Source organism: Myotis myotis, unplaced genomic scaffold (assembly GCF_014108235.1).
Source record: "Myotis myotis isolate mMyoMyo1 unplaced genomic scaffold, mMyoMyo1.p scaffold_m19_p_13, whole genome shotgun sequence".
Taxonomy (NCBI): Eukaryota; Metazoa; Chordata; class Mammalia; order Chiroptera; family Vespertilionidae; genus Myotis; species Myotis myotis.
In genome coordinates, this window is record NW_023416317.1 from 31,369,816 (window position 1) to 31,394,069 (window position 24,254).

Sequence of the window (24,254 nt, forward strand, 5' to 3'; positions counted from 1 at the left end):
AGGCTCTGCAGCTGCACTGCTTGGATGAGGACTCTCATGGCCCTTTTGTTAATTGTGCTCCTTCTGCTTTTCCCATGAAGCAACACCAGCGAGGCAGCCAGTCCTAGGGTGGAGACCCAAACCCTTCCATCCTCCCAGGTCCTCATCTTTATCCTCCCAAGGGAACTTTCCCCAAAGTTGCCAAGTACGTCCGCTAATGCAAACACACACTTGTGGAGAGTGTCCCCCGTACCACCCACAAGAAGCATTGTAGACTCAGGGCCAGGTCTTTCAGACCCCCTTGAGATGACAGTAACACTCAGTAGACATCACCAAGAAGATTGCTTTCTTTTAGATGATTTCCCTAGGATAAAGTCCCAGATGTGGGTCAAAGTATTAAGATACTTTTTATGGCCCTAGCTGGTGTGGCTCAGTGGATAGAGCATCAGCCCGAGGACTGAGAGTCCCAGGTTCGATTCCGGTCAAGGGCACGTACCTCAGTTGCAGGCTTCTGGCCCTGGTCGGGCACATGTGGGAAGCAACCAATCAATGTGTCTCTCTCACATCGGTGTTTCTCTCTGTCTCCTTTCCATTCTCTCTAAAAATCAATGGAAAAAATATCCTCGAGTGAGGATTCAAAAAAAAAACCAAAACTTTTTATGACTTTTAAGTCAACAAATTGTTTTCCAAGATTTGCATGGAGGATAAGCACTATCTACGGTCACAGCAGTTTCTTGCACTGTCACCAGGATTAGAAATTGTCGTTTTAAATTTTGTCACTGTAAATGGGCAACAATCATTCTTTTTCCTTCAGCCTGTACTTCTGTGATTACCACAGGCTTTAATCTGTGCCACATTTGTTTATGGCAATGTTTCTACTTTGGTTTGTCAGCACAGCTGTTGATTCATTATTTATTCCAGCCTTAATTTCTTAAACCAATTTTTATAAATACTTTAATAAGGAAGATGTTAGTTTTCTGGTCATGGTAATTGCCTCTTAGAGACTCCACCCTACCACCCCCTTTCTGGTCTCTTTGACTTTTTATTTCGGTTGTTTTATTTTCATTGCTTTTGCAGAAGTTTTGCATTATTTGTGCAGAAGTTTTACATTTTTATTTAGTCAAATTCATCAGTCTTTTCCTCTGTGGTTTCTTCTTCTTTTTTCTGTCTTTTTTTAATTTTCACTTCAATGCTTACAAATATATGTATTTCCTGTCCAGAAAATTGATCAATACTTGATTCTATTTTCTTCTAGTTTGCCTTTTATGATTTGGTTTTTTTGATATTTAATTCTTTAACCCAAATGAAACTTACTTTAGTGTTGTGCCATTTGTTTTTCCAACAAGTAGGAAATGTAAGAATTCCTACAATTCTTTAAGCCAAATAAATACATTTTTTTTAAAAAGCACATTAATAAAAAATAAATAAAAGAGTGAAGTTTAATCAAAAGTACCTTGGGACATGTGAGGTCTGGGAATGGGACTGGTTATAGAAATTTCCCTCCCTCCCCACATTCCCTTGTGTTCCTGATGAATGAACAGTGTTGGGAATGGCCCATCAATTTAACCCCTTTCCCAGCAGAGCACCTTCAGAGGAATGGAATGAACTCCTATTGGTAAAATCCTTCTTTCTTCTTGAGTGTCACATCTACTAGCCATCTCGAACATCTAGACCCATCAAGCCCTCAGCTGACTCTGGTCCCAGCTGTTAGCTGACTGCAACAGCATGCAAAGCCCTAGAAAGAACCATCCAGCTGAGCTCAGCCAACCCCTAGAACTGTGATCAACACAAATAAATTGTTATTTTAATCCACTACATTTTGAGGCAGGTTGTTACAAAGCAATAGGTGTATAGGGCATACCTACACCTCTGAGGCACCCAGCACAAGTTTAGGCAGGGTGCCAAAAAGTTTCAGATATTGGTAGAGAAGATAATTAAATGAGTCATCAATAAATAACAAAGAATAAGTGTCACAGGGTTTTGGAGGAAGGAGAAATCACTTCTGGAGGTCAAGGATGGTTTTCCTGGAGAAAGTGATTCTTGAAGGCTGGGTAGGCTTTCAAAGGTAGAGCATAGGGAGAATATATCTGACAAACATCACAACAATAGTAAACCCAAAGGATGAAGGGCAGATAGGAACTATGAGTAGAATTTGTTGAAAACACTCATCTTTCAAGATTCAGTGTAAGGGTCCCCTCTACCAGGCACAGATAGCCATTGCCTGCTGCTTTCTTCCATTTGCCTACTTTCTGCTCTACCTAAACTGATTTTTCCACTTTTGTCATAGCACTAGGAGTACTTTGCTAATGTTTTTTTGTTTTGTTTTATGTTCCTGATATGATTAGGGTAAAAGTAAGTGTCTATACCAAAAGAGTCCCCAAAATACAATGGCTTAAGTTATTTTTCTGTTATTATGGATGTTTATTTTTATAATGGATATTTATTTTTCCCTCCCATATAACAGTTATGAGATGAGACCTGCCCCTCATTGTCATTCAAGGACCCAGGTCTTTCTAAGTCATTGCTCTGCTATCCCCTTGGGCAACGTCAACAACTGTATGATAGAAACTTGGTCAGCATCAGATACAGGCTCCAGCCAATCCGGAAAGTGGAGAAGTGGAGGAGGCGCGCCTCATGTCCTGGACCTGGAAGTGGCACCCATCACTTCCAGCACAGACCTTTGTCAGGAACTTGGTCATAGGACCTCTTCTGAGCCCAAGGGAGGTGGGGAAATGTAGTCCAGTGGGGTAGCCATAGAGAACAGTAATTCTTTCACTGGGGTCGAGGGGGATTTGGGGCGGGCAGTGGCAATCTGTACACATCTCCTGAGTCTGGGGGTGCAGGAACCACATTTTTCTCCATCTCTGGCCCCCAGTACTGAGTTTGCTTCTTGACACAGAATGGTGTCCAATCCACACCTGCTTAATGGATGAAGCTGTTGCAGTGGCCTAGGCTGGCTGTGATAAAGTTATAAACCAGAGTTCGGACCTGAGAAAGAAGAGAGGACAGATGTGGAGGAGTTTACCAGGGAAATGCATGGGGCTTGATGAATCTTGCCAGAAGAAAGAGCTTTTAATGTTATGATCTTTTGTGATCTAAGTTGACAGCTCTTTGGCACAAGTTTAAAGAAGTTGAATTGAATACCTCACTTAACAGAAATTTATTGAACACATTCCAAAGTTAAGAAATTCCTCAACTGTTTCAAAATCACTTTAGGAAAAAGCGTGCCTTGAGCTGGATACTTTTAGGGTTCTTGTTCAATACTTGCCTCTGCTACTGTTAACAGGTTAGAGCACCTAGCTGCACATCTGGGCTCTCACCTGGCGGCCATTCCACACCATGGACCACACCTTCCTGCTGCAACAACACCTTTCTGGAGTGAAAACAAACTCCCCACTAAAGAGAAAATGATGTCCAGACACTATCTACTAGAAATCGGGCCCTGTGGCTAAGCACAGTTTGGATCAATACAGAATGAGTCTGAATTCTGACTCTGCCATTTTCTACCTATTTTGGTCAAGTTACTTAATTTGTTTAAATCCCAATTCCTTCACCTGTGAAGTGGGGGTTGTAATGGGGCTCCATCCCTTGGTGGGTGAGGGTTTAATGAGGTTCGAGGTATAAAGCACTTGGCCTTTACTAACAATAGTTCTTAAACTATTATGACAACTAGGTTTTCAGGCCTCTGTGGCCTCTTGAGTTAAAGGATATTAACAAGTGCAACAGAAATAATAGCCAGTTATGGCCATTCACAAAACTCAAGTGTGCACATCTGAACCTTAATCATTTCTCGTGCTGACCTTCATTTCTGGCTCTATGGTTCTGTCCTGGCTTCTGGAGGACAATCTGATCCTGATGTATGCTGTCCCACCCCATGACCAAATTTGGGATAAGTCTCAAATTGGAGCTCAGAGCTCCACTTCTACTTCCTCTATTCCTCCCTGGCCTGGCATAATCTGAGAACTCTGGTCATCAGCATAGTCACCACGTAGAGGGAGAAGTGGGTCCCTTTTTGACCTCCTATGCTTCTGGGACCCATGTTCTTGTCAGCGACTGATGTCCTGTGGTCTGTGGCACTCCCTCAGAGAAGACAGTGTGGCAGCTCTGGTCAGAGACACATTCCGTTCCAACTCAAGGAACCCAACCTCATCCTTCCCTCACTTCTAAGGAACAGGCCTGTCCCTCCCTTACCTCCTGGGGCAGGCCAAGCTCATTCCCCAGTCAGGCCAGCTAACATGTGGCTCCCTATGAGCTCATAGAAGCCCTCCAAGCTACACTTGGGCCTGTGAAAAACCGGGGCCCACTCATGTCTAAATGCACCACGCCACCATCCCTCTTGCTTCTCTTGTCAGAAGGTGCAAAACCAATCTGAGCCCCTGCAACTGGGAAACTGAGCCCAAAACCCTTGCCTTCCTTTCTCTTGGATCCCCCTGTCCTTCCCAGAGCAATGCTTTCCCCCCTTCCCTTTCTCCTCATATCAGAACTAATGTTGAGGGGGAAGAGTTCTTCCTCTAGAGTTCTGGCTCCTCTTTTCCCTCCTCTCCCAGCACAAAGCTCTGTTTATGTAGGTGGAAGGGACACACACACACACACACACACACACACACACACACACACAGGATGATAGAAACCAGTTCTCCAAGTTGGTGCACACTTTCCAGACTGTTTTGTCTCCCATCCACCAGAGAACAGAGCGTCTTTGAAATGATAAGCTAACCAGCCTGCCCTTTTCATTGTTGCAGGCTTTGTGCGGTGGTCGAGGGGAGGGAACTCGCTATTTGATGTCTCGGCTATTATTCTGCTGCAAACTAACACTTCATGTTTGATCCTGTCTCCGGAGGTACGTGGCTTCTTACTAAGTTAATGTCGTTGGAAAGAGGTCTACCGAGCTGCCTAATTCCTGCAGCGGGCAGAACCTCTTGTTTGTGCTCCAGTTGACTCCTGTATATTCCATTCCCATCTTTTCATTTAATTTTTATCAAAGTTGTAGACACAGGTAGTTTTAAAAGTCAAACAATTCTCTTAAATACCAGAAAAATGGCAGTCTTCTGGCCCCCTCTCCAGTCCTCCACTCCCAGTCTCACCTTAGCTGATTATTTTGATATTTTCTAATATGTTGCTAGAGAATGGGATTGTACTGCTATTTCTTGATTTTTAAGCACTATTTACTGATTTCAAAGTAGAGGAGATGAAATTTTAGCTCTTTTTAAAGATTCCCACACGCTACCTTCCCCTTCGTCCATCAATATTTAGGGTTTGCATTGTTTGGGCAAGGCACACCCTAGTCATAGGTGAGCCCTATGGTATCCTTTAATTGCCTTTCATTTCTCAGAACAACTTTTTCTTTTCCTGGAGTTAATAACTGCCCCTTTCCCCCTTTTCTAAATCTTCTATGTATTTATATCTAAATCATTTCCCTCTTTTTGGAGACTGCTTCTCGATCCTTCTATTTAACCATGCAGACTGTCACTCTCTTGGTTGGCAGCACAGCTCTCATCTCATATTAATTCTCTTTTCTCTCCTATTTTCTATCTTTATATTTTTGTTCTACTTTCTGGGATATTTCTTTAACTTTCTATTTCTATTTTTAACTTTTACATTGGCTTTTACATTTTTTACTGTCATAGTTTATTTTCTAAAAGTCACCTTTGTTTTTTGACTCTAAAAAATCTGTTTTTATTTCATGAATTTTATATTGTCTCCAATTTCTCTAGGAATAGTATTACTATCATCAAATTTTAAATATTTTCTTCTATTCTCGGTATTGTCTATTTATAGTGATTTCTTTTTTTCTGTTTATTTGGGTTTTTGCAAGAGAGAGAGAGAGAGAAAGGGAAGAAGAGAGAGAAAGGGAAGAAGAGAGAGAAACATCGATTTGTTGGTCCACTTATTTATCTATTCATTGGTTGCTTCTTGTATGTACCCAGACCAGGAATCAAACCCACAACTTTGGTGTATCAATATGATGCTTTAACTAACTGAGTTACCTGGCCAGGGAAGTCTTTGCCTTTCATGTTTAAGAATTACCTCAAATGTCTAGTGGCCTTTAATGTCTGTTTCTTTTCCTTTCACTTTTAGGCGAGAGGCTAAAAATTTGATTCTTCACTGGTAACCTTTACCTCGAGTAATAAAGGTGGAAGGGGTACTAAATGTCAGTATCTTTAGATATCTTTTTCTGGACTGATCAGATTCCCTGGAGAAAATCTTCCAGTCTCCCACTTGGCTACCAGCATCCTGGGAGGCGAGTGTAGGATGAGGGCTGAAGGTAAAAGGGTCGGGGTTCTTCTCTATTCAGCGTTCAGACTTTCACTGTGTCCTCCTAACTTTAGTACAGTACCTTGGCTCTCATCAGTGCCTGATGTCCTCTACCTAAAGACCCCTGTGGTAGCCTTTCCAGATCATAAACTTAAAGCTTTGTGCTTAGGTTGGAGAGAAGACCTGGGCATCTATAGGCCTCTCAGAGAGACACTCAATCCATCCCCCATTCTTAGCCCTTCCTGCATTCCCCTTTCAGAGATACTGGTGCCTCAATCCCCAACTTAGGTTTTAGCTAAGTCAGTTACCACTGTTCATCTGCTTTCAACTTCCAAATGATAGTTGCTATTGTCTTTATTCCTATTTCCCTTTGTCATTTGGGTTTATGCCCTTAAAAAAAAAATTCCCTTTCCTTCCATCTTAGTAGGGTTCGGGGAGGCTGCAGAGACAAAAGCTGCCATCTTTAAGCAGAAGTGTCTCATGTCTCATTCTATTTTAGCCCCTCCTGGTTTCACTTGGGAACTTCCTAAGCTAGACACTATGACATCGCCTCCACGACCTTGCTCCTTTTTCCTGCTCTGAAAGCTTATTCTCTATCCATCATAATGGCACCACCATCACCTGGTCCTACCTCAAACACTTGGGATTCATCCTTGGCCTTGCCTCCTCCCCCCAGTCTTATTCAATCTATTATCAACCCTACTGATCCTAACCCGTGGACATCCCCCTATCAGGTTCTCACTTCCCATCCCCACTGCCCTCTCCTATGCAGTCCCAATCCTCTCTCACCTGATTTATTGGGGAGGTCATGCTGCCTGGTTCCCCAGCCTCGGATCTTACCGTTTCACTTCTAGTCCATCCTCTGAATCTTCACCAAAATGATCCATCTGACATGCTTGTCTGACTGTCATGCCTCTCCTAGGCATATTTAAGCAATAATTCTAATTGTAGCAGAGAGGGAGGAACGCTAATATTTAAAATCATAACAGGCTGCAGCTGCATCTTCCCCTCAGGCATGCATTCCTCCTGAGCACAAGGCTCTTTGTTTGACAAAACACCTGGGTAGATGTGGAAGGTTGAGCAGTTGAGAGTATAAAACAAAGAGATAGTTAAACTCCTCTGCAGAGGACATAAACCAGAGTTGGGGAGTTAAAAGGCATCCTGAAAAGGAAGAGAACTGAGTAAAGCCTTGAGGGGTGGGGGGTGAGATACCATCTCACCATCTCCGTGGGTGGCTGGAGAGAAGTGGGCAGTGGTAGGAGTGGGATTATCATGTAGAGGTGAGAGGTGTTAACTTGTCTCTCAAGATGGCTGGAGAGAAGTGGGCAGTGGTAGGAGTGGGATTATCATGTAGAGGTGAGAGGTGTTAACTTGTCTCTCAAGATTTGGACCCGTCTGTGCTGGTCTAGAACCCCTCCCATTCTTTTTCAACCCTATTTCCCTTTGCTTGACATCTTTAATAAAGTTTATTTCATAAACACTGCCTCACATGATCCTGCAAATGGAGGAAAGGGGTTGTGTTCTGTCTGGACCTGCTCTGTTCAGAAAACTAAGAGCAGAGGTGGAGTGTGTTCCTGGGAATTCTGGGTAGGATGAAATTAGAGCCTACACATCCTAGGAACAAAAGGGCTTTCTTCTTCTTCTTTTCTTGTTGTGGGTCTGGTAAACCAATTGGAAGCAAAGTTCAATTATATTTAAACTAGAGGCCCAGTGCACAAAAATCATACACTCAGGGGAGGGAGGGTGTCCCTTAGCCCGGCCTGCACCCTCTTGCAGTCTGGGAGCCCTCAGGGGATGTCTGACTGATGGCTTAGGCCTCCCCCCCCCGCCCCCCCGGGGGGAGCAGGTCTAAGCAGGCAGTCAGACATTCTTAGCACTGCTGCTGCACTTGCCAGCCATGAGCCTGACTTCTGGCTGAGCGATGCTCCCCCTGTGGAGCACACTGACCATCAGGGAACAGCTCCAGCACTGAGCGTCTGCCCCCTGGTGGTCAGTGCACGTCATAGCGACTGATCGTTCTGCTGTTTGGTCGATTTGCATATTAGCCTTTTATTTTATAGGATTTCTAAGAGTGTTGCCATTTCTCCTTTGTGTGGTATCATCATTATGGCAGCAATTTCACAGCTACATTTCCTATGGGCCAGGCAACAGGTTGGGTGCCTTGTATGCACAATCTCTTGACCTCCTCTCTGAATCCCAGCTGCAGAGTTGGTGTTAACTCCATTTACAATGAAGGACTTTAACTTGCCTGGGGTCACAGAGCTGGGGGGATGGGGAGTTAGGGAGTTGGGTTCTCAGCCCTGATCTGTCTCATTGCTATTTAGTGCTCTCTCTTTGCTCTTGGATAAGCTCTCAGTTACTCCCATAGGTCTCAATTTTCTAACTGTGGTCAAGTCTAAACAAATATATCAAGTCTATCCACCCTGTTTTGCAAACTAGACGAGTTACTCCAAAGAAGCACAGTGGCCCCGTCAAGGGGCCCAGTAGACTAGGACAACGTTCCCTTCACTCCAAGCCCCATGCTCCTTCCACTGCACCAGTGTCCCAAACTTGGTCTATAGAACTGTTGATGCCAATAAGTGTGCCATGAGAAACGTGGCCTGGAAATTACTGAGTTAAGAAAAGTTTAACAGGACTTCTCACGATCTTCAATACGTCCATGTGCATTTGATTTTCCCAAGCCAGGCATTGCTGTGCCATGTTTCCCAAATAAACTGGATAAACTCCTAACCTCTTACCAAGCTGGTGTATTGTGGAATAGCGTTTGGGGACTCTGGCTTCCCTTACAGAAAAGCACTTTGAGGAAATGCAGACATTTAGCCTCCACACAGAACCTGACACACTTCCCCTTCGCAGCCTCCATGAAGTTTTCTTGGCAGCGATATACATCCCTCCTTCCCTGGGAACCCTAACTTAGCCCCCAGCCCCACTTCCAATTCATCCAATTTAGCTTCTTTAACCGAGCTCCTGAGAGCACAGATCTGGTAACTCTCTCCTTTGGGGTGAGGAGAGCCAGGCTGACCTTAAGCATTGAAGGAGACCATAAGCTAAAGTTCCTCTTGAACAGGGAGGAAACAATGCCTACTCTTTCTTTGGCTGATGAACTCACAGGAGGAACTCCTAACAGAGCAAAGATTGAGGTTCCCTGAAGAAGAGATTTTGCCTCCAGAACATAGAAATTCTGCCTGAGTTTCTAGCCTGCAGGTTTTGGACTCAAGACTAAAACATCAACTGAATTTCCAGCCTACCAGACTTCTGTACAAATTTCAAACTTGCCACACCCCACATGACATAAGCCCATTCCTTAAAATCATTTTACCTCTACCTCTACTTCTATCTCGTATTGATTCTGTTTCTCTGGAGAACCCCGACTAATACAATTGGTTACAACCACTTAGAGCAGAATATTCAATAAATACAGTAAATAGTGTTTGAAACAAATGCCTCCCCATATGGAAAAAATAAAATCATGTCATATACCATACATAAATATAAATTCCAGATGGACTGAGGAGCTCACTTTTTAAAAGAGAAAAGTACAAAAGCATTAGAAAAAATACAAAACATTATTAATTGGGAAGTCCTTCTTAAGCAAGACACAAAGTCCAGAAGCCATAAAGAAAAAGATTGGCCGAAACCGGTTTGGCTCAGTGGATAGAGCGTCGGCCTGTGGACTCAAGGGTCCCAGGTTCGATTCCGGGCAAGGGCATGTAACTTGGTTGCGGGCACATCCCCAGATGGAGGTGTGCAGGAGGCGGCTGATCGATGTTTCTCTCTCATCGATGTTTCTAACTCTCTATCCCTCTCCCTTCCTCTCTGTAAAAAATCAATAAAATATATTTTTAAAAAAAAGAAAAAGTTTGGAAGATTGATCTAAAATAAAAATCCAAAATTTAAATTGAGCAAAGGACATCATAACCAAAGTTAAATGAGAAGAGATAGAGTAAAAGAAATTACCTACAAATCAATAAGACACTAAAAGCCCACTAGAAAAGTTGTCAAAAGATGTGGACAGTGCCTTCACAAAGTAAACTGAGTGGGCGATAAATATATATGACAAGATGCTCAACTTCATTAGTGAGGGAAATACAGACTGAACAAGAAGTTATTTTTTTTCCTCAGACTGTCCAAAGCAAAATGAAGACCACTGATGTTCTGTGTTACCTTGTCTCTTCCATTTATGCCATCGGTGGTAGTGTATATATTGGCAAAGTCTTTGGAAGGGCAATTAAGCAGAATCTATCAACATGAAAAGGTAACTCCCTTTGACTCAGCAATTCCACCTCTGAGAATCTACCCTCCTGATTATCTACATATGTGCACAAAGAAGCATGTGCAAGGATGCAGTCTATCATGGTCCATCCCAACCAAAAGAGCACGGTTGCTGTGCCTCCGTGTGCCCTGTCATGCGAGTATCCTCACGTCTTCAACTTATTTAGATCGGTGAAAAAAGCAAATTATGTAGACCATTACTTTTTGTCTGATTCCATTTATGTAAAACTGAAAAAAAACTACACATGTGGCATGTCTAAATGCATAGATATGTAGGTAAATGTCTAGATAAAAGGCTAAAGAACATACACCAAACTGGGGGGTTGGGGAGAGGGAGGACGATTTGTGTCAAGGAGGTTGTGCATATTTCACTCTATGTACTTCTGTGCCACTTGACTCCTTCACAGCACAACAGGTTAATATATTCCTTGTGGAGGGAGAAGTTTTAAAAAGTAAACTGCCCTCCAGTACACAGAATAGCATCCCCAACTGCTTTTGGCAAAGGAAGGAGCTGTTTTTAGAACGTAGAGGCACCCCTTTTAGATCCCTTCCCCAGCTGTGAGCACAGTCCAGGTTGGGGATTTTTTTTCCCCCCGGGGCATTCTGAGCTGGGTGTCTATCCTTGAGGACATGAGCTGGGACTTTAAGAGGGGGATCAGACTCCATGCATGGAACACCCAGTCATTTCTATTATAGCAAAGGCCTCACCGTGCAATGTCCCCCCATCCCTGCCTCCCAAGTGCTCCCACCCGTCCACCCTGCTGCATCTCAAACCCAAGGCTGTCCTTTCTTAAGGAGCAGTGAAACAAGTCCTGATGATGCTATTTTCCAGTCCTTCTGAAATTTGACTCCTGGAGGAACAGAATAAGGTCAACCACAGTGAAAAGCAAAACCAAGAGCAGGGGCAGGGCATAGAGCATGGTGGTGAGTGTGGCCTTCATTTCCTCCAGGCAAAGAAACCTCAGGAGGATGAGGTCAGGGCTTCCCAGCATTTTCACGCTGAGGCTTATTGGGAAATGTCAAAAGTTGCCACCCACACTTTGGCTGGGAAGGGAAAGGGGACTCCTTCTCCAGGGATGGGTTAGGGGTTGTGGGAAGACCTTTGTGTGAAACCAAGTTACTCTGGAGATTCAGGAGAGATGGAACCGGTTCCTCCTCCATGGAGTTCAAGTGTTGGGAAGTTCACACTTTTAATCTTATTTAGTTCACCTTTAAGCATAGATTTGAAGAGGTGAGAGATGAAGCCATGTAGGTGTCTGAGGAAGAGCATTCCAAGTTCAGGGAACAGCAGCGCAAAGGCCCCGAGATAGGATTGTGTCTGGTATGTTGGAAATATAGCAAGGAAGCCATTGTGGCTGGAGCTGAGTGAGTAGGGGGAGAATAGAAGGAGATAAGATCAGAAGGGAAGAGGAAAAAGGTAGAGTGTGAGCACTGCCTTGATATCTTTTAAAAAAACTAGTCGGTGATATAATAAATGCCTTGATATCTTGTAAGGATTTTGCCTTTTATTCTAGATGAGTTAGGGAGCCATTGGCAGTCTAAGAGCCAGGGAGCGACATGACCTGTGATAGATCCTCCCTGCCCCCAACTGGTGGGCGGAGTATGACGTAACCTGCAGCCTGGAAATACCTGAGTACCTAACCAGGCACCTTATATGGACTATACATTGAACCACCAATAAACACCTGCCAAATACCCTAAGCCCTTGTTCCTATATGGACCATACAGTAAGCCACCAATAAGCACAACAAGTACACTAAGCCCCCATTCCTTCCCATTCCGCCCCTCAAAAGGCGTGCCCACCTCTGCACGAGTTGCTGTTCTCCCCTTGCGAGACAGCCCGGCAGGTCCTTCTCCCCTAATAAAGCCTGTGGTCCTGGCTTTCAGCCTCTGTCTGATTTTTCAATCTGGCTGATGTTTGACAGGATGGCTCTGGCTGCTGTGTTGAGAACAGACTAAAGGAGTAAGGGGAAAGCAGGGAGGCCAGTGAGATGACAAATGCAATCTCCCAAAGGAGAGATAGTGTAGCTGAGTTTTCCGTGACAGAGTGGCCAGCATCACCTGGAGGGCCCATGATGCTCTTTGGAGTATAAGGGCTCCTTAGAACAAACAACAAAATATGTATGCCAGTTCTTTGTATGTTGCTAACAGAAGTTACTTCTGTTAGTCCCGGGTGAGGCCTAGGAACTTGCATTTCCACAAGGTTCCAGGTGAGAATTCTGCTTGTCTGGCAACCACAATTTGAGAACCCACTAATTTTTCCTTCAGAGCACTGATGGTAGTGTGCAACAATCACACTATCATGGTACCTTCTCGAGGAAGCACCTTGCTCACCTCTGTGTCCCTGTGCCAAGCATGATGCCTGGCACGAGTGTATTGAGCTTGGCTCTGGGCCAGATATGGTGCTATATTGAATGACATTCTTCAGGATCCCTGGTTTGAACCGTTTGGTGGTTACCGATGATGAAACTTTCCAGAAAGTGGTCATTAGAGGGAAGGGATTAATTATAATAGTAATAACAATGGGTGTGACTGACACCCAGTCCAGAGTCTGCCTAGGGGTTTTACTCACATCTTCTCCAATTAAATCTTGTAAAAGCTCTGCGAGTCCGGCATCATCACCCCTGAGTCTGGCATCATCACCCCGATTTTGTGAATGAGAAAACCAAGGCTTGCGGAATTTAAATTCTGAAGGTCACACTATTAACAAGTACCAGGCCCCAGCCAGGCTGGACTGACAGCTCTGCTCTGTTTCTATCACAGACTGCCTCAAGGAGTCACTGATAAGAGGAGATTGCTTTGCCCACAGGAACGTCCTTTCTTGGGGACTGTGAGCCATATTAAAAAACTCAGGGAACCCTAACCAGTTAGCCTCGGTGGATAGGGCATCCGCCTGCAGACTGAAGGGTCCCAGGTTCGATTCTAGTCAAGGGCATGTACCTTGGTTGCCGGCACATCCCCAGTAGGGGGTGTGCAGGAGGCAGCTGGTCCATGTTTCTCTCTCATCCATGTTTCTAACTCTATCCCTCTCCCTTCCTCTCTGTAAAAAATCAATAAAATATGTTTTAAAAAAAACAACAACTCAGGGAATATGCCATCCTTTTAAAAAATGCCTCCTGTCTCAATGGGGAGCCCTGTTCACATAGCACACTCCCAGGCCCCGTGCTATTCTTGATAGAACCCTGGTCCCCTAATAGGTAGAACCTTTTCCACCATACTAAGTAGGTATTTTTTTTGCTGATCTGTGTGGTTTTGATCAGTCTCTGGTGGAACAGTTTCCTCAACCCTCACGCTCTGCCCAGCCTCCTCCTGCAGGATGTTGGGTGCAGTATTGTGCTGGGGGGCTGACGCTTGAATAAGCCGAGGCCAGCTAACCTCTAAAATGGAACCCATACGTCTCACTCCAGAAGAAAATCAAGTTCCAAGACTTCCGGCCTGATCAGCCTCTCTCTCCCGGTAGCCTCCCCGGAGGATAAAAATAGCCGCCTCCTCCTAGGGCCTCACTGTGGTGGAGCAACTGCCCATGGAAGCTGCCTGGCCCAGGAGCAGCTGCTCCCCCAGGCTCGGGCCAGCGGGAGGCTTGGGGCTTGGGGTCAAACCCGGGACCTGCCCATAAGGGCGAGGTGACCCGGGCCGGCAGGGACGCTTGGAAGCCTCACTGAGAGAGGGACTCTGGTGTAAATTTGACCGCGACGGTGGGTGACTGGCATAATTCATCAGGAGGCCCGGAGACACTTGCGTGGCTTCGCTGGCTGCCTCTGAAAAGGACCATGTATCCGTGATTCTTAACCTTCTTGGGGGACAGGGACCCCCTACAACAAATGATGAGATGTACACACCACTTCTCTGTGTGTGCTCACGCATACACACAGCGTACACAGACATAGCTGTTGTGCACAGACTTAAGCACACACGCAGAGACACAGACACACCTTTGCACACAATGTTACATCTTTGGGAGAGGAGGCTGTCAATGCCTGGCGTGGACCACAGGTCAACAACCCCAGATGTTAATAGGGACGCAGACCGACTATAAAAAATAAAAATTTGTAACGTTTAACAAGCTCTTTTTTGGAGAATAAATGTATAGAGTATATATGCATGAGAACACACACAGAAATGTTAACGTGGACCTCTGATGGGGGTGGGGGAGATACAAGGTGATTTACATTTTTCTCCATTTTCCCACTAAATAAAAAAAGCAACTTTTTCTTTTGCAAACAGAGCGGCCGCATCCAGGCTTTTCCTTGGAGCTGGGGAGCCCCCTAGGCTGCAGGCGCGGCCCCGGCCGGCCTGGCCGCACTCCCCGCCGCGGTGAGGGTGTTGCAGACAATAGACAAGCAAACATCAGGCTGGTGACAACGTGGGGCGGGGGCGGGCTGCTTTCGAGGGTGACCAGGGAGCCCTTCGCGGGCGACGGCACTTTAAAATCAAAGCGCTCCGCGCCCAGCCCGGCCCGCACGGAGCGGACGGTGCCTGCGCGCGCGCGCTCGGGGCGGCGGCGACGCGCACGGGCGCGCCCCCGCGGCCAGCCCCCCGCAGTGGACGATGCCGCCGAGGAGGCGGCGGCGGCGGCGCGCTCCGGCGGTCTGAAGCGGCGGCCGGCTGCCACGGGCCGGCGGCGCGATGAGCTGGGCGGCCGCCCCCGGCTCGGGGCTGTGAGGGGCTCGGGGCCGGGGGTGGGCGGCGGCGGCGGCGCGGCGGGCGGCCAGCGCTCTTTCCTGGCGGCGGCGGCGGCGGTGGCCATGCGCGGGACGGCGCGGCCGGGGCCGCCGTGCCGGGGCCGCCTCCTGGGGGCCCGCGGCCTGAGGGTCCCGCCGCCGCCGCTGCTGCTCCTGCTGGCGCTGCTGCCGCTGCAGCCCGCGCCCGGCGCTGCCGCCGCCCCGGCCCCGCGGCCCCCGGCGCTGCTGCCCGCGGCCGCGGGGCCCAGCGTGAGCCTCTACCTGAGCGAGGACGAGGTGCGCCGGCTCATCGGTGAGTGGGGCCGCCTGCGCCGGGGCAGGCAGGTCGGGCCGGGCCCGGGCTGCTTCCGGCCTCGGCGGCCCAGTCCGCGCGCGGTGGCCCGTGGGCCGGTCCCCGCCTGGTCCCCCGGTGCTCCGCATCCCGTCCCAGCACCCGGGGTCGCCTCCGGGGCCCGGCCTCTGGCCTCCGCCTGCCGTGCTGGCTGGGAGGTGTGGTCCCTGCCTCGCCCCAGCCCCGGGTTAGCCTTCTGGCTTCTCCCCTGCGCCCTGGCTGCTCCGCCACCAAAGGACCTAGGCATACCTTGGCCGCCGCGAAATACCGGGGTTGCACCCCATTCCCTCCTCCACATAGCCTCTCCAGCCCTTCACCCCATTCCCTCGAGTCAAGCACCCTTCCAACTTGTCTTCGCCGCCGCACCAGGTTTCTTTGACCCTTTCTCTGCGTGTCACTGTAGGGCCCTGCATTTTGGATATCTCGAAACCCACGTTTTATGTAGACGAACCCCGTAAACCCTTGGTGGTGGTTTTGATGCCCCCGGAGAGGCCACACCACTGAGCTCATACTTTCTGGTTATCACGCTTAAAAAAAATACGGGAGATTATTACATGCTCATGGCAGTCTCCAGATCTTGCGTCTGAGAGGCATACTTTTAAATAGTGAATGAATCTCCAGGTAGCCTGCACCTTTTAGCTTCGTGGCTGGGATGTGCTGGAGTTGGACTGATCCTTATTTCTGGGCCACTGTCCTAACTTGGAATCCTTGGTAGGGGAAGGAGAACTTGGCTGTGGGTCAGTTGGTTCTATTCTACCTAATTAGCTTTGTCGTTTGGGAACTAATTTTTTAAAAATTAATGGTGTTCTCATGTTGGGACTTTATGGATTTTGGAAATGACCCCTCAGAGGAAGGTCTGATAGAAATGGCCCCGAATGGGAAGTTTTTGATGGTCGCAGATACTTAGACATTTACTTCCTTTTGTGTGTTATTTCATCTCAGGTTTGTGGTGCATCTGAGGGATCGATTATCGGTCAGTTTCTTTCTTTCTTTTTTTTTTTTTTAAAGTTGTAAGACCTTGAGGGCTTTTAAGGAATTGCTTTTAGCGGACTGTTTAGATATTGTTACATATAAGGGTTGGCAGTCTTTAACCAAAGAAGAATGCTGTGTTTTTTATAATGTCTTGCATTCTTAACCCTCTTTTTAGTCTAGCTGAATCAACTGAACTTAGTTTAGCTGAATTGAAATTGCAAATTGGGTTAGTGCTTGGAACATAAAACTAAGGTTTAGGAAAAAGAATGAACACTTATAAATCTGCTCATATAATTAATTTTTTAAAAATTTTAATGTATTATGCATGGTGTTGTAAAGTTTTGTTGTTGTTAAAAGCAGGTATATAATTTGTGACTTTGTTTACATGTCAGAAACCAGTCTGGGTGGGGGTAGAGGATGGGACAACCAGAGGCTGACATTTACCTGCCCCTACTTGTTTTATATACATCATTTCCTCTACTTTTCTCATGACCCAGTGAGATAGGTATTATTATTCCCATTTTAGACATGACTGAAATAAGGCTTTAAGTAACTTGTTCAAGATCACACAATTTATCATCTTTTTAAAAAATCCAATATAGTGATGATATAAGCTGCAAAGTTTTATTGAATGAAATGAAGATATTGTTTATTCTATAGCAGCTTTATGGCATGGTGGAAAAATAATGATTGTTAGTTAATGCTTGCAATGATATATTTGTTACCCAGTTGGTGAGCAGGGTGGGTTGTTGGGAGCAAAGAGGGAGGTTTGTCTTGCTGATGAATCCCGTCCACCTTTGGGCCAGAGGGCTCTCCAGCAGTATTTTCTCTAATGCAAACAGAGTTGACCTGTTACAGTAGGTCTCTTGACTATGCACCCTCCCAGATCCAGGTCCTCTCCTGCCAGTCCCCTTCCCATGTCCCTTATACATTCTACCTTTAAAGTATTCCTTGGCTGCACCTGGGTGCAGAAGAGCAAGTGGGTAGGACTGGGGTGGATACCAGGCATCCTGAGTTCTTAGAATGCAGTTTCCCATGGAAAATCTTATGGTAGTTACGACTACTTGAAATAATACTTTGCACCATATTTTTGTATCCTTATGGGTTAAATGCCTTCAGAAAGCTGACTTGGGAAACCAACCATCATTTTATAATATTTCTAAGACAATGAGTTTGGAATTCTGAGTAGGGAACTTATAAATGAAGTTGATAGTAACAACTTTATAAGTCGAACTGATTGCCTTGATATGAGACTAAGTTGTTTTAATCAATGACTACATGCACATAATTTATAAAATAATCAAAGAGCGCTAAAAAGTTCAAAGTGAAAAACAGCAGTCTCCTTCCTACCTTTGCCCTTAACCCCAGGCTCTACTTTCCAGTGGAAGCTACTATCTTAAACTAGTTCTGCTTATTGCGACCCCCCCCCCCCCCGTTTTTTACTTTCGTATTTCCAAATCAGTGTATAATAAGTATTTGACTTCCTAGTATCATAACTGAGTACTTGCCCTCTTCTCTTCCCCAATCCCCCCAATATAGTTATGTAACAATTTTTGGTAAAACCAGCAGTCAATATTTACATTATTGTGTATATATTTATTGCTCATTTCTGAGTTAAATAGTGACCCATGATTATATTTTCTTTCCCTATATATTTTTGTTTTTTGCTGGAGCGAGTAATTAATTGCCTTTTAATTTTTTATATATTTTTTTTTATTGATTTCAGTGAGGAAGGGAGAGGGAGAGAGAGAGAAACCTCAATGATGGGAGAGAATCACCGATTGGCCACCTCCCGCTCGGCCCCCACTGGGGATCAAGCCCAAAACCTAGGCATGTGCTCTAGACTGGAATCGAACCCGGGACCCTTTAGTCCACAGGCCGACACTCTATCCACTGAGCCAAGCCGGCCAGGGCTGCCTTTTAATTTTTAAAAAAATACATATTTTGCCCTAACTGGTTTGGCTCAGTGGATAGAGTGTCGGCCTGCGGACTGAAAGGTCCCAGGTTCGATTCCGGTCAAGGGCCTGTACCTTAGTTGCGGGCACATCCCTAGTAGGGGGTGTGCAGGAGGCAGATGGTCGATGTTTCTCTCTCATCGATGTTTCTAACTCTCTATCCCTCTCCCTTCCTCTCTATAAAAATCAATAAAATATATTTATATATATATATACATATATATATATATATATTTTTTTTTTCAGAGAGGAAGAGAGAGGGAGAGATAGAAACATCAATGATGAGAGAGAATCATGGATCGGCTGCCTCCTGCATGCCCCCTAGTGGGGATGGAGCCTGCAACCGGGGCGTGTGCCCTTGACCAAGAATTGAATCTGGGACCCTTCAGTCTGCAGGCCAACACTCTCTTCACTGAGCCAAACTGGCTAGGGCAATTAATTGCCCCTTAAACTTTTTGATTAGTTTTTTTATATGTATCTATGGCTACATTTCCTCAAATATTCCAAGAAACATGTTAAATGCCTTTTGATTTTCCCTCAGGTAGCACATCAGATCATTTATCAGTTGCACTTGGTTTCCCCTTACAGACTTGTCCCTCCAGAGCCTCCCATCCTCTTATTCCAATCTGGACAGCAGGATTGTTTTCCCTGTGACTTCTGTTCCTTTTCTCTCTTGAAGCCTGTGTTTCCTAGATCTCCTGTCTTCCTTTCTCTTGGTTTGCTTTGTTTTGTTAAAGTGCATCCTCTTTAGAAGGGGTGCATGGGAGGTAAATTATTTGAGGCCTTGCATGTCTGAAGGTGTCTGTCTGTCTTCATGCTTTATAGGTAATTTGGCTGAACTTAGTGTATTAGGTTGAAAATGATCCCCCCCGCACCCCCCCCCCCCCCCACACACACAATTTTGATGGCATTTTCACAGTTTTTTGGCCTTAAGGGATTTTCTGATGAAAATTCAAAGCAATAGATTCCTTTTTTTTTCTTTGTTTATTTCTTTAAATCTTTTTCTCAGGTGTTCTGAAATTTATAAGCTTTTGTGTGGGTCCTTCCTTCTGTCTGTCTGTCTGGGCCCTTTCAGTCTAGAGACTCATATCCTTCGGTTTTCAAAAATGTTGGTTACTCCTTTGATAATTTCCTACCCTCCACTTTTTGTTCTTCCTTTCTGAGATGTCTGTTGGTTTGGTTATTGAATCTCCTGGAATTGATGCTCAGGTTTTCTTAACTTACGTTGCTTCTTATTTATATTTTTATATTAGAGGTGGTAAAAGGGGAGAATTTCTTAATTTTGTTTCCCAAGTTTTTATTTTTAAAAATTTAATGATGGCCCTAGTTGGTTTGGCTCAGTGGATAGAGCATTGGCCTGCGGACAGAAGGGTCCTGGGTTAGATTCTGGTCAAGGACACAGTCCTTGGTTGCAGTCTCTATCCCCAGCCCTGGTCAGGGCATGTGCAGGAGGCAACCATGTGTCTCTCTCACTTTGGTATTTCTCTCTCTCTGTGTCTCTCCTCTTCCCTTCCACTCTCTGTAAAAATCAATGAAAAAATATTCTCAGATGAGGATTAACAAAATAAAATAAAATTTTAATGATGTTTTTAAGTTTTATAAGCTCTTTTTTTAAAAAAAATATATTTTATTGATTTTTTACAGAGAGGAAGAGAGAGGGATAGAGAGTTAGAAACATCCATGAGAGAGAAACATCCATCAGCTGCCTCCTGCACACCTCCTACTGGGGATATGCCCTCAACCAAGGTACATGCCCTTGGCCGGAATCGAACCTGGGACCCTTCAGTCCGCAGGCTGACACTCCATCCACTGAGCCAAACTGGCCAGGGCTATAAGCTCTTTTTGTTCTCTGTGTCCATTTCCATTTTATTCTTATTTTATAAATGTACTAGAGGCCCAGTGCACAACATTTGTGCACTTGGAGTGGCGGGGGTGGGGGGTGGGGAAGGGGTGTTCCTCAGCCTGGCCTGTGTCCTTTCGCAGTCCGGGAGTCCTCGAGGGATGTCCGACTGACAGCTTAGACCCGCTCCCCAAGGGAGCCTTAGTGCTGCCGTGGAGGTGGGAGAGGCTCCTGCCATCACCACTGTGCTCACCAGCCATGAGCCCAGCTTCTGGCTGAGCGGCGCTCCCCCTGTGGAAGCGCACTGAGCACCAGGGGCAGCTCCTGCATTGAGCACCTGCCCCCCGGTGGTCAGTGTGCTTCATAGCGACCAGTCGTTCCACTGTTCGGTCAATTTGCACATTACCCTTTTATTATATAGGATTATCTTCCCTTATCTTTGAGGTGTGTGTGCATGTTGTTTTTAATTTTTCTACATATTTAATATGTTTTTAATATTCTGCTTCCTCCAGTGTGCTGTTAATTTCGGGGTTCTTTTTACGTTTGTTTATATCATAAATGTCTGGTGACCCTTGGCAGTCTGTTATTAAGAGCAAGATGCTGAAAAGTTGATTAGGTAAGAGAAAGCATGTGTGTGTATGCATGAGCTCTGGTGGTCTAATTTGACTACTCTTGGGGTGCAGGTGGAATCTACCCCACATATCAGCACTTTCATGTCTTTTTGGGACTAGTGTCTAAGGGAAGACACCTCCAATTTCCTGCCTCTGGTATGTTTGGCGATACACCAGCAGCCTGGGTGTGGGTTATATTTTGACTTCTGTTTACAGTGCTCCTGCCAACATGGCTCAGTTTTTTCAGAAACAATTTTAGGTCTCCTGCTGGGTCTGGGGGCCCAACTGCTTTGAATACCTCCTGCAGAAGCTCCCCCTTTGTCAGGCCTTTGGTGGCTCCATTGCTGAGCCCCTCAGGAGTCCTGAGGGACAGTGACCTTTCCTTCAACTGCTTAACTTCTTGCAAAAGTTGTTGAAATGTACGATGTGTCGTTGTCTTTTTTTCCTTTCTGTTTGTCTTTGTGGTTGAATGCCTTTATGCTTTCATTGCTATCATTTTAGGGGAGTTTTGGGAGGAAATGGGGATAAAGGCTAGTGGTCATTCCCTAATGTGTAAGTGGCACTTAGGATTGGCTTTGACTACTGAAGAACTAACTGGTGCTGTGTAGCAGTTTTTGGTAATAACACTATGAAGACCAGTAGTGGTGGCTGAAGTAGCAGCCAACACTTTAGAAAGCTGCTGACGAGTGGATCTTTTGTCTGTGTCAGGTCCTAAGACAGTCACCGTGTTAGGTATGTACTGTTATTTCCGCTTTACAGATGAGGAAACAGACTTGGAGTAGGTATGTGACCAGCCCAGTCCCTTGGTAGTGGACATGCAGTCCTGATGGAAGCCCATTGGTCCAGAGACTTCAAAGCCTCAGGAGCTTTTCATCAGATGTGCCCCAGGGCCCTGCTTCATTGCTCTCATTTACTCTTTTAACATGGATGCATTCTAGGCATCCATTTCTTCCTTTTACTGATGAGGACTCTGATTCTGGGCCCTTGGGCTAGCGAGGACTCTTGACTAAGTCCTGCCTGAGTCCTGAATCCCTACTGTCGCTTTGTCAACTCTGGAGGAGCTATTAACCAAAATACCCAGAGAGTAGAATCTGCAAGGCTGCTGCCACATGTGCTTGCTGTAGTCCGGATCCTTATCTGCATCCTCCCATGGTCTCTAAGTGAGTTTCCTGAAGTCCAGAGCTTGCGCAAGTGGCATGTGGCTGGGGCAGTGCTGAGGTTTAGGAATAACATGCTGGTGAGTGGGGGGTATGGTATAAACTGGTCATGACAGCAGTATTGGTGGTGATAGGGAATCTGTAGTGGTCAGAGGGACTTCTAAGAATAGACTCTGCCTCCCACCAATTAGAATTTCGCTTTGGACAACTTGCTTCCCCTGAAAGAGTTAAGCATTCATTGTTCGTATCTTATTTAAAATCAGGTCAGTGCTAGTTGAGGTCATTGCTCTCCATATCAGTCCAGTGAAGAATTTTGAAGCCTATATTGTGGTAGAAAATGGTGATTCGAAATTATTAAACTTTTCTTGAGGAACTTAGAATTTTGTAGGGAAGACTGTAATATCTACGACTGTAACACTGACATAAGAGTTATATTGCTGGTTGATATAAGTAAGTTATTGTAGATGACTTTTGACTATAGGAGGGAGGGGCGGAGCTTAGAGGATTTCAGGAAAGGTGTTCCAGGAAAGGAGACATTTGAGTGTCATCTTGAAGGATGAGTTAGATAGGCAGAAAAGAGAAACAGTTCATGCTAGGCAGAGAAAAGAGTATGACCAAAGCCATAGTCCTGTGGAAGCAGAGGTGTGTGAAATCAAGGAGTAGAAAGCCCCTAATGTGATTAAGGATGAAAAAAATTGGCAAAGTCAGAGAGTGGTAGAATATAACGCTGGGAGGTAGGTTGAGATTGGATTGGGAATTTGAATTTATCTTATAGGTAATGAGGAGCTGTTGAAGAACTTAGGAAAGGAGTGTGCACAGTCAGGACTGAGTTATAGAAAAGATAGCTTTGGCCCCAGTGAGAATGGGGGTTTGTAGACTGAAAAGCTGGATCTGGGAACTGGGACAAAGCCAGCCTTGTGATAAGGGGATCAACTAGGGCAGTTGAAGGGGTGGGATGGATTTGTGAGGAATTTACAGGGAGTTTGTAGGAGACTTAGTGGAGACCTGAGGGTTAAAGAAAAGGGAGGAGTCAGAGAGGAATCCAGGCTTTCAGATTTGGGCAGCTGAATGGAAGGACTCTCTCTTTTTGGGAAGTGGTTGAGGGAAAGAAAAATGAGATGAGCCATGTGTTCCTCTTCTCCCAGCATCTTTCTTTCCTCTTCAACCTCAGGCCAAGTGCTCGGTGTGGGAGGGCATGAGGGTGTCCTCTCTGCTGTTGAGTCTGGCATAACCTACCACTGCTGAAACGCCCAGGAGGTGAGGTGCTGGTGGAGGTGGGTTAGCACCCTGCAGCAACCTCCTCACCCTGGGCCTTCTGGGTGGGGTGAGTGGCATTGACGCAGCATCAATTTGAATCCATGTGTTCTTCATTGGGAGAGCAAGGCTGAGTGAGACATTGTGCAATTGTGGGTTTTGAGTTATTTTTTCCTTCTTCGTGCTACACATGTGGGAGAACTCTATCCAATTATAACTAAACCTGTCCCCTATGAGTCACATCCTGAGTTGACTAGTCAGTTCTGAAGGTGCTGCATAAAATACTTTTCAGATTTTAAGAGTCACTTTAGAAACAAATGAAAACATGGAGGTATTCTTCGAGCACGTGAACTGAGGAGTTCCACAGCATTACTTTTGGGGTTTTAATGCAGTTATGCCAGTGTGCTGAAAAAACTCGCCAGCTCTACAAAAACTAAAACTAAAGCACACAAAAACTTGGACATGAAACAGAGCCATTAGCTACTCTGAAATTATATCACACTTAAAAGTATGCTTTTTGGGGGTGTTATTCTTTTTGATGTAAATCAAGTATAATATTTCTAATTAAAATGTTTTTAAACAGCTTTCATTTATGTTGGGCCTCTTAAAATGTGCCAAAAAAGAAAAATGCATGCGTATTGCTGAGTTACATAATACATACTACTTATAGAAGGATTCTTTTTACTGTGCCTAGCGAGGGACAGTGTGAATCGTAGAATATTTCTGACAAGTAATTTCATAGGTCCCATTCGTTAAGAGAAGTAAGTTATGTCTGGTTCATAAATAAATATGTTCTTGTATAAATACGTCTGTTTTAGTGCACCTCTTGCTGGGTGACAAGTACTTCACGTGTGTTCTCTTTTGTCAACTCTAGAAGTTAGGTGGCATTGACATTTTTGTACAGATAAAGCTGAGGCTCTGGGGAATTATAGAATTTGCTGGAGGT

General features: G+C 45.4%; 1 protein-coding gene across 3 annotated transcripts in view; it reads left to right on the forward strand.

The window, feature by feature from the left end:
• Positions 1-15,236: 15,236 nt before the first annotated feature.
• Positions 15,237-24,254, forward strand: part of RYK (receptor like tyrosine kinase) — a 90,659-nt gene continuing 81,641 nt past the window's right edge. For all 3 annotated transcript variants that reach the window (XM_036332542.1, XM_036332545.1, XM_036332543.1), the window contains exon 1: positions 15,237-15,480. In XM_036332542.1, the coding sequence (XP_036188435.1) occupies positions 15,252-15,480 (229 nt within the window). In that variant the 5' untranslated portion in view covers positions 15,237-15,251. The remainder of the gene's footprint in view (positions 15,481-24,254) is intronic.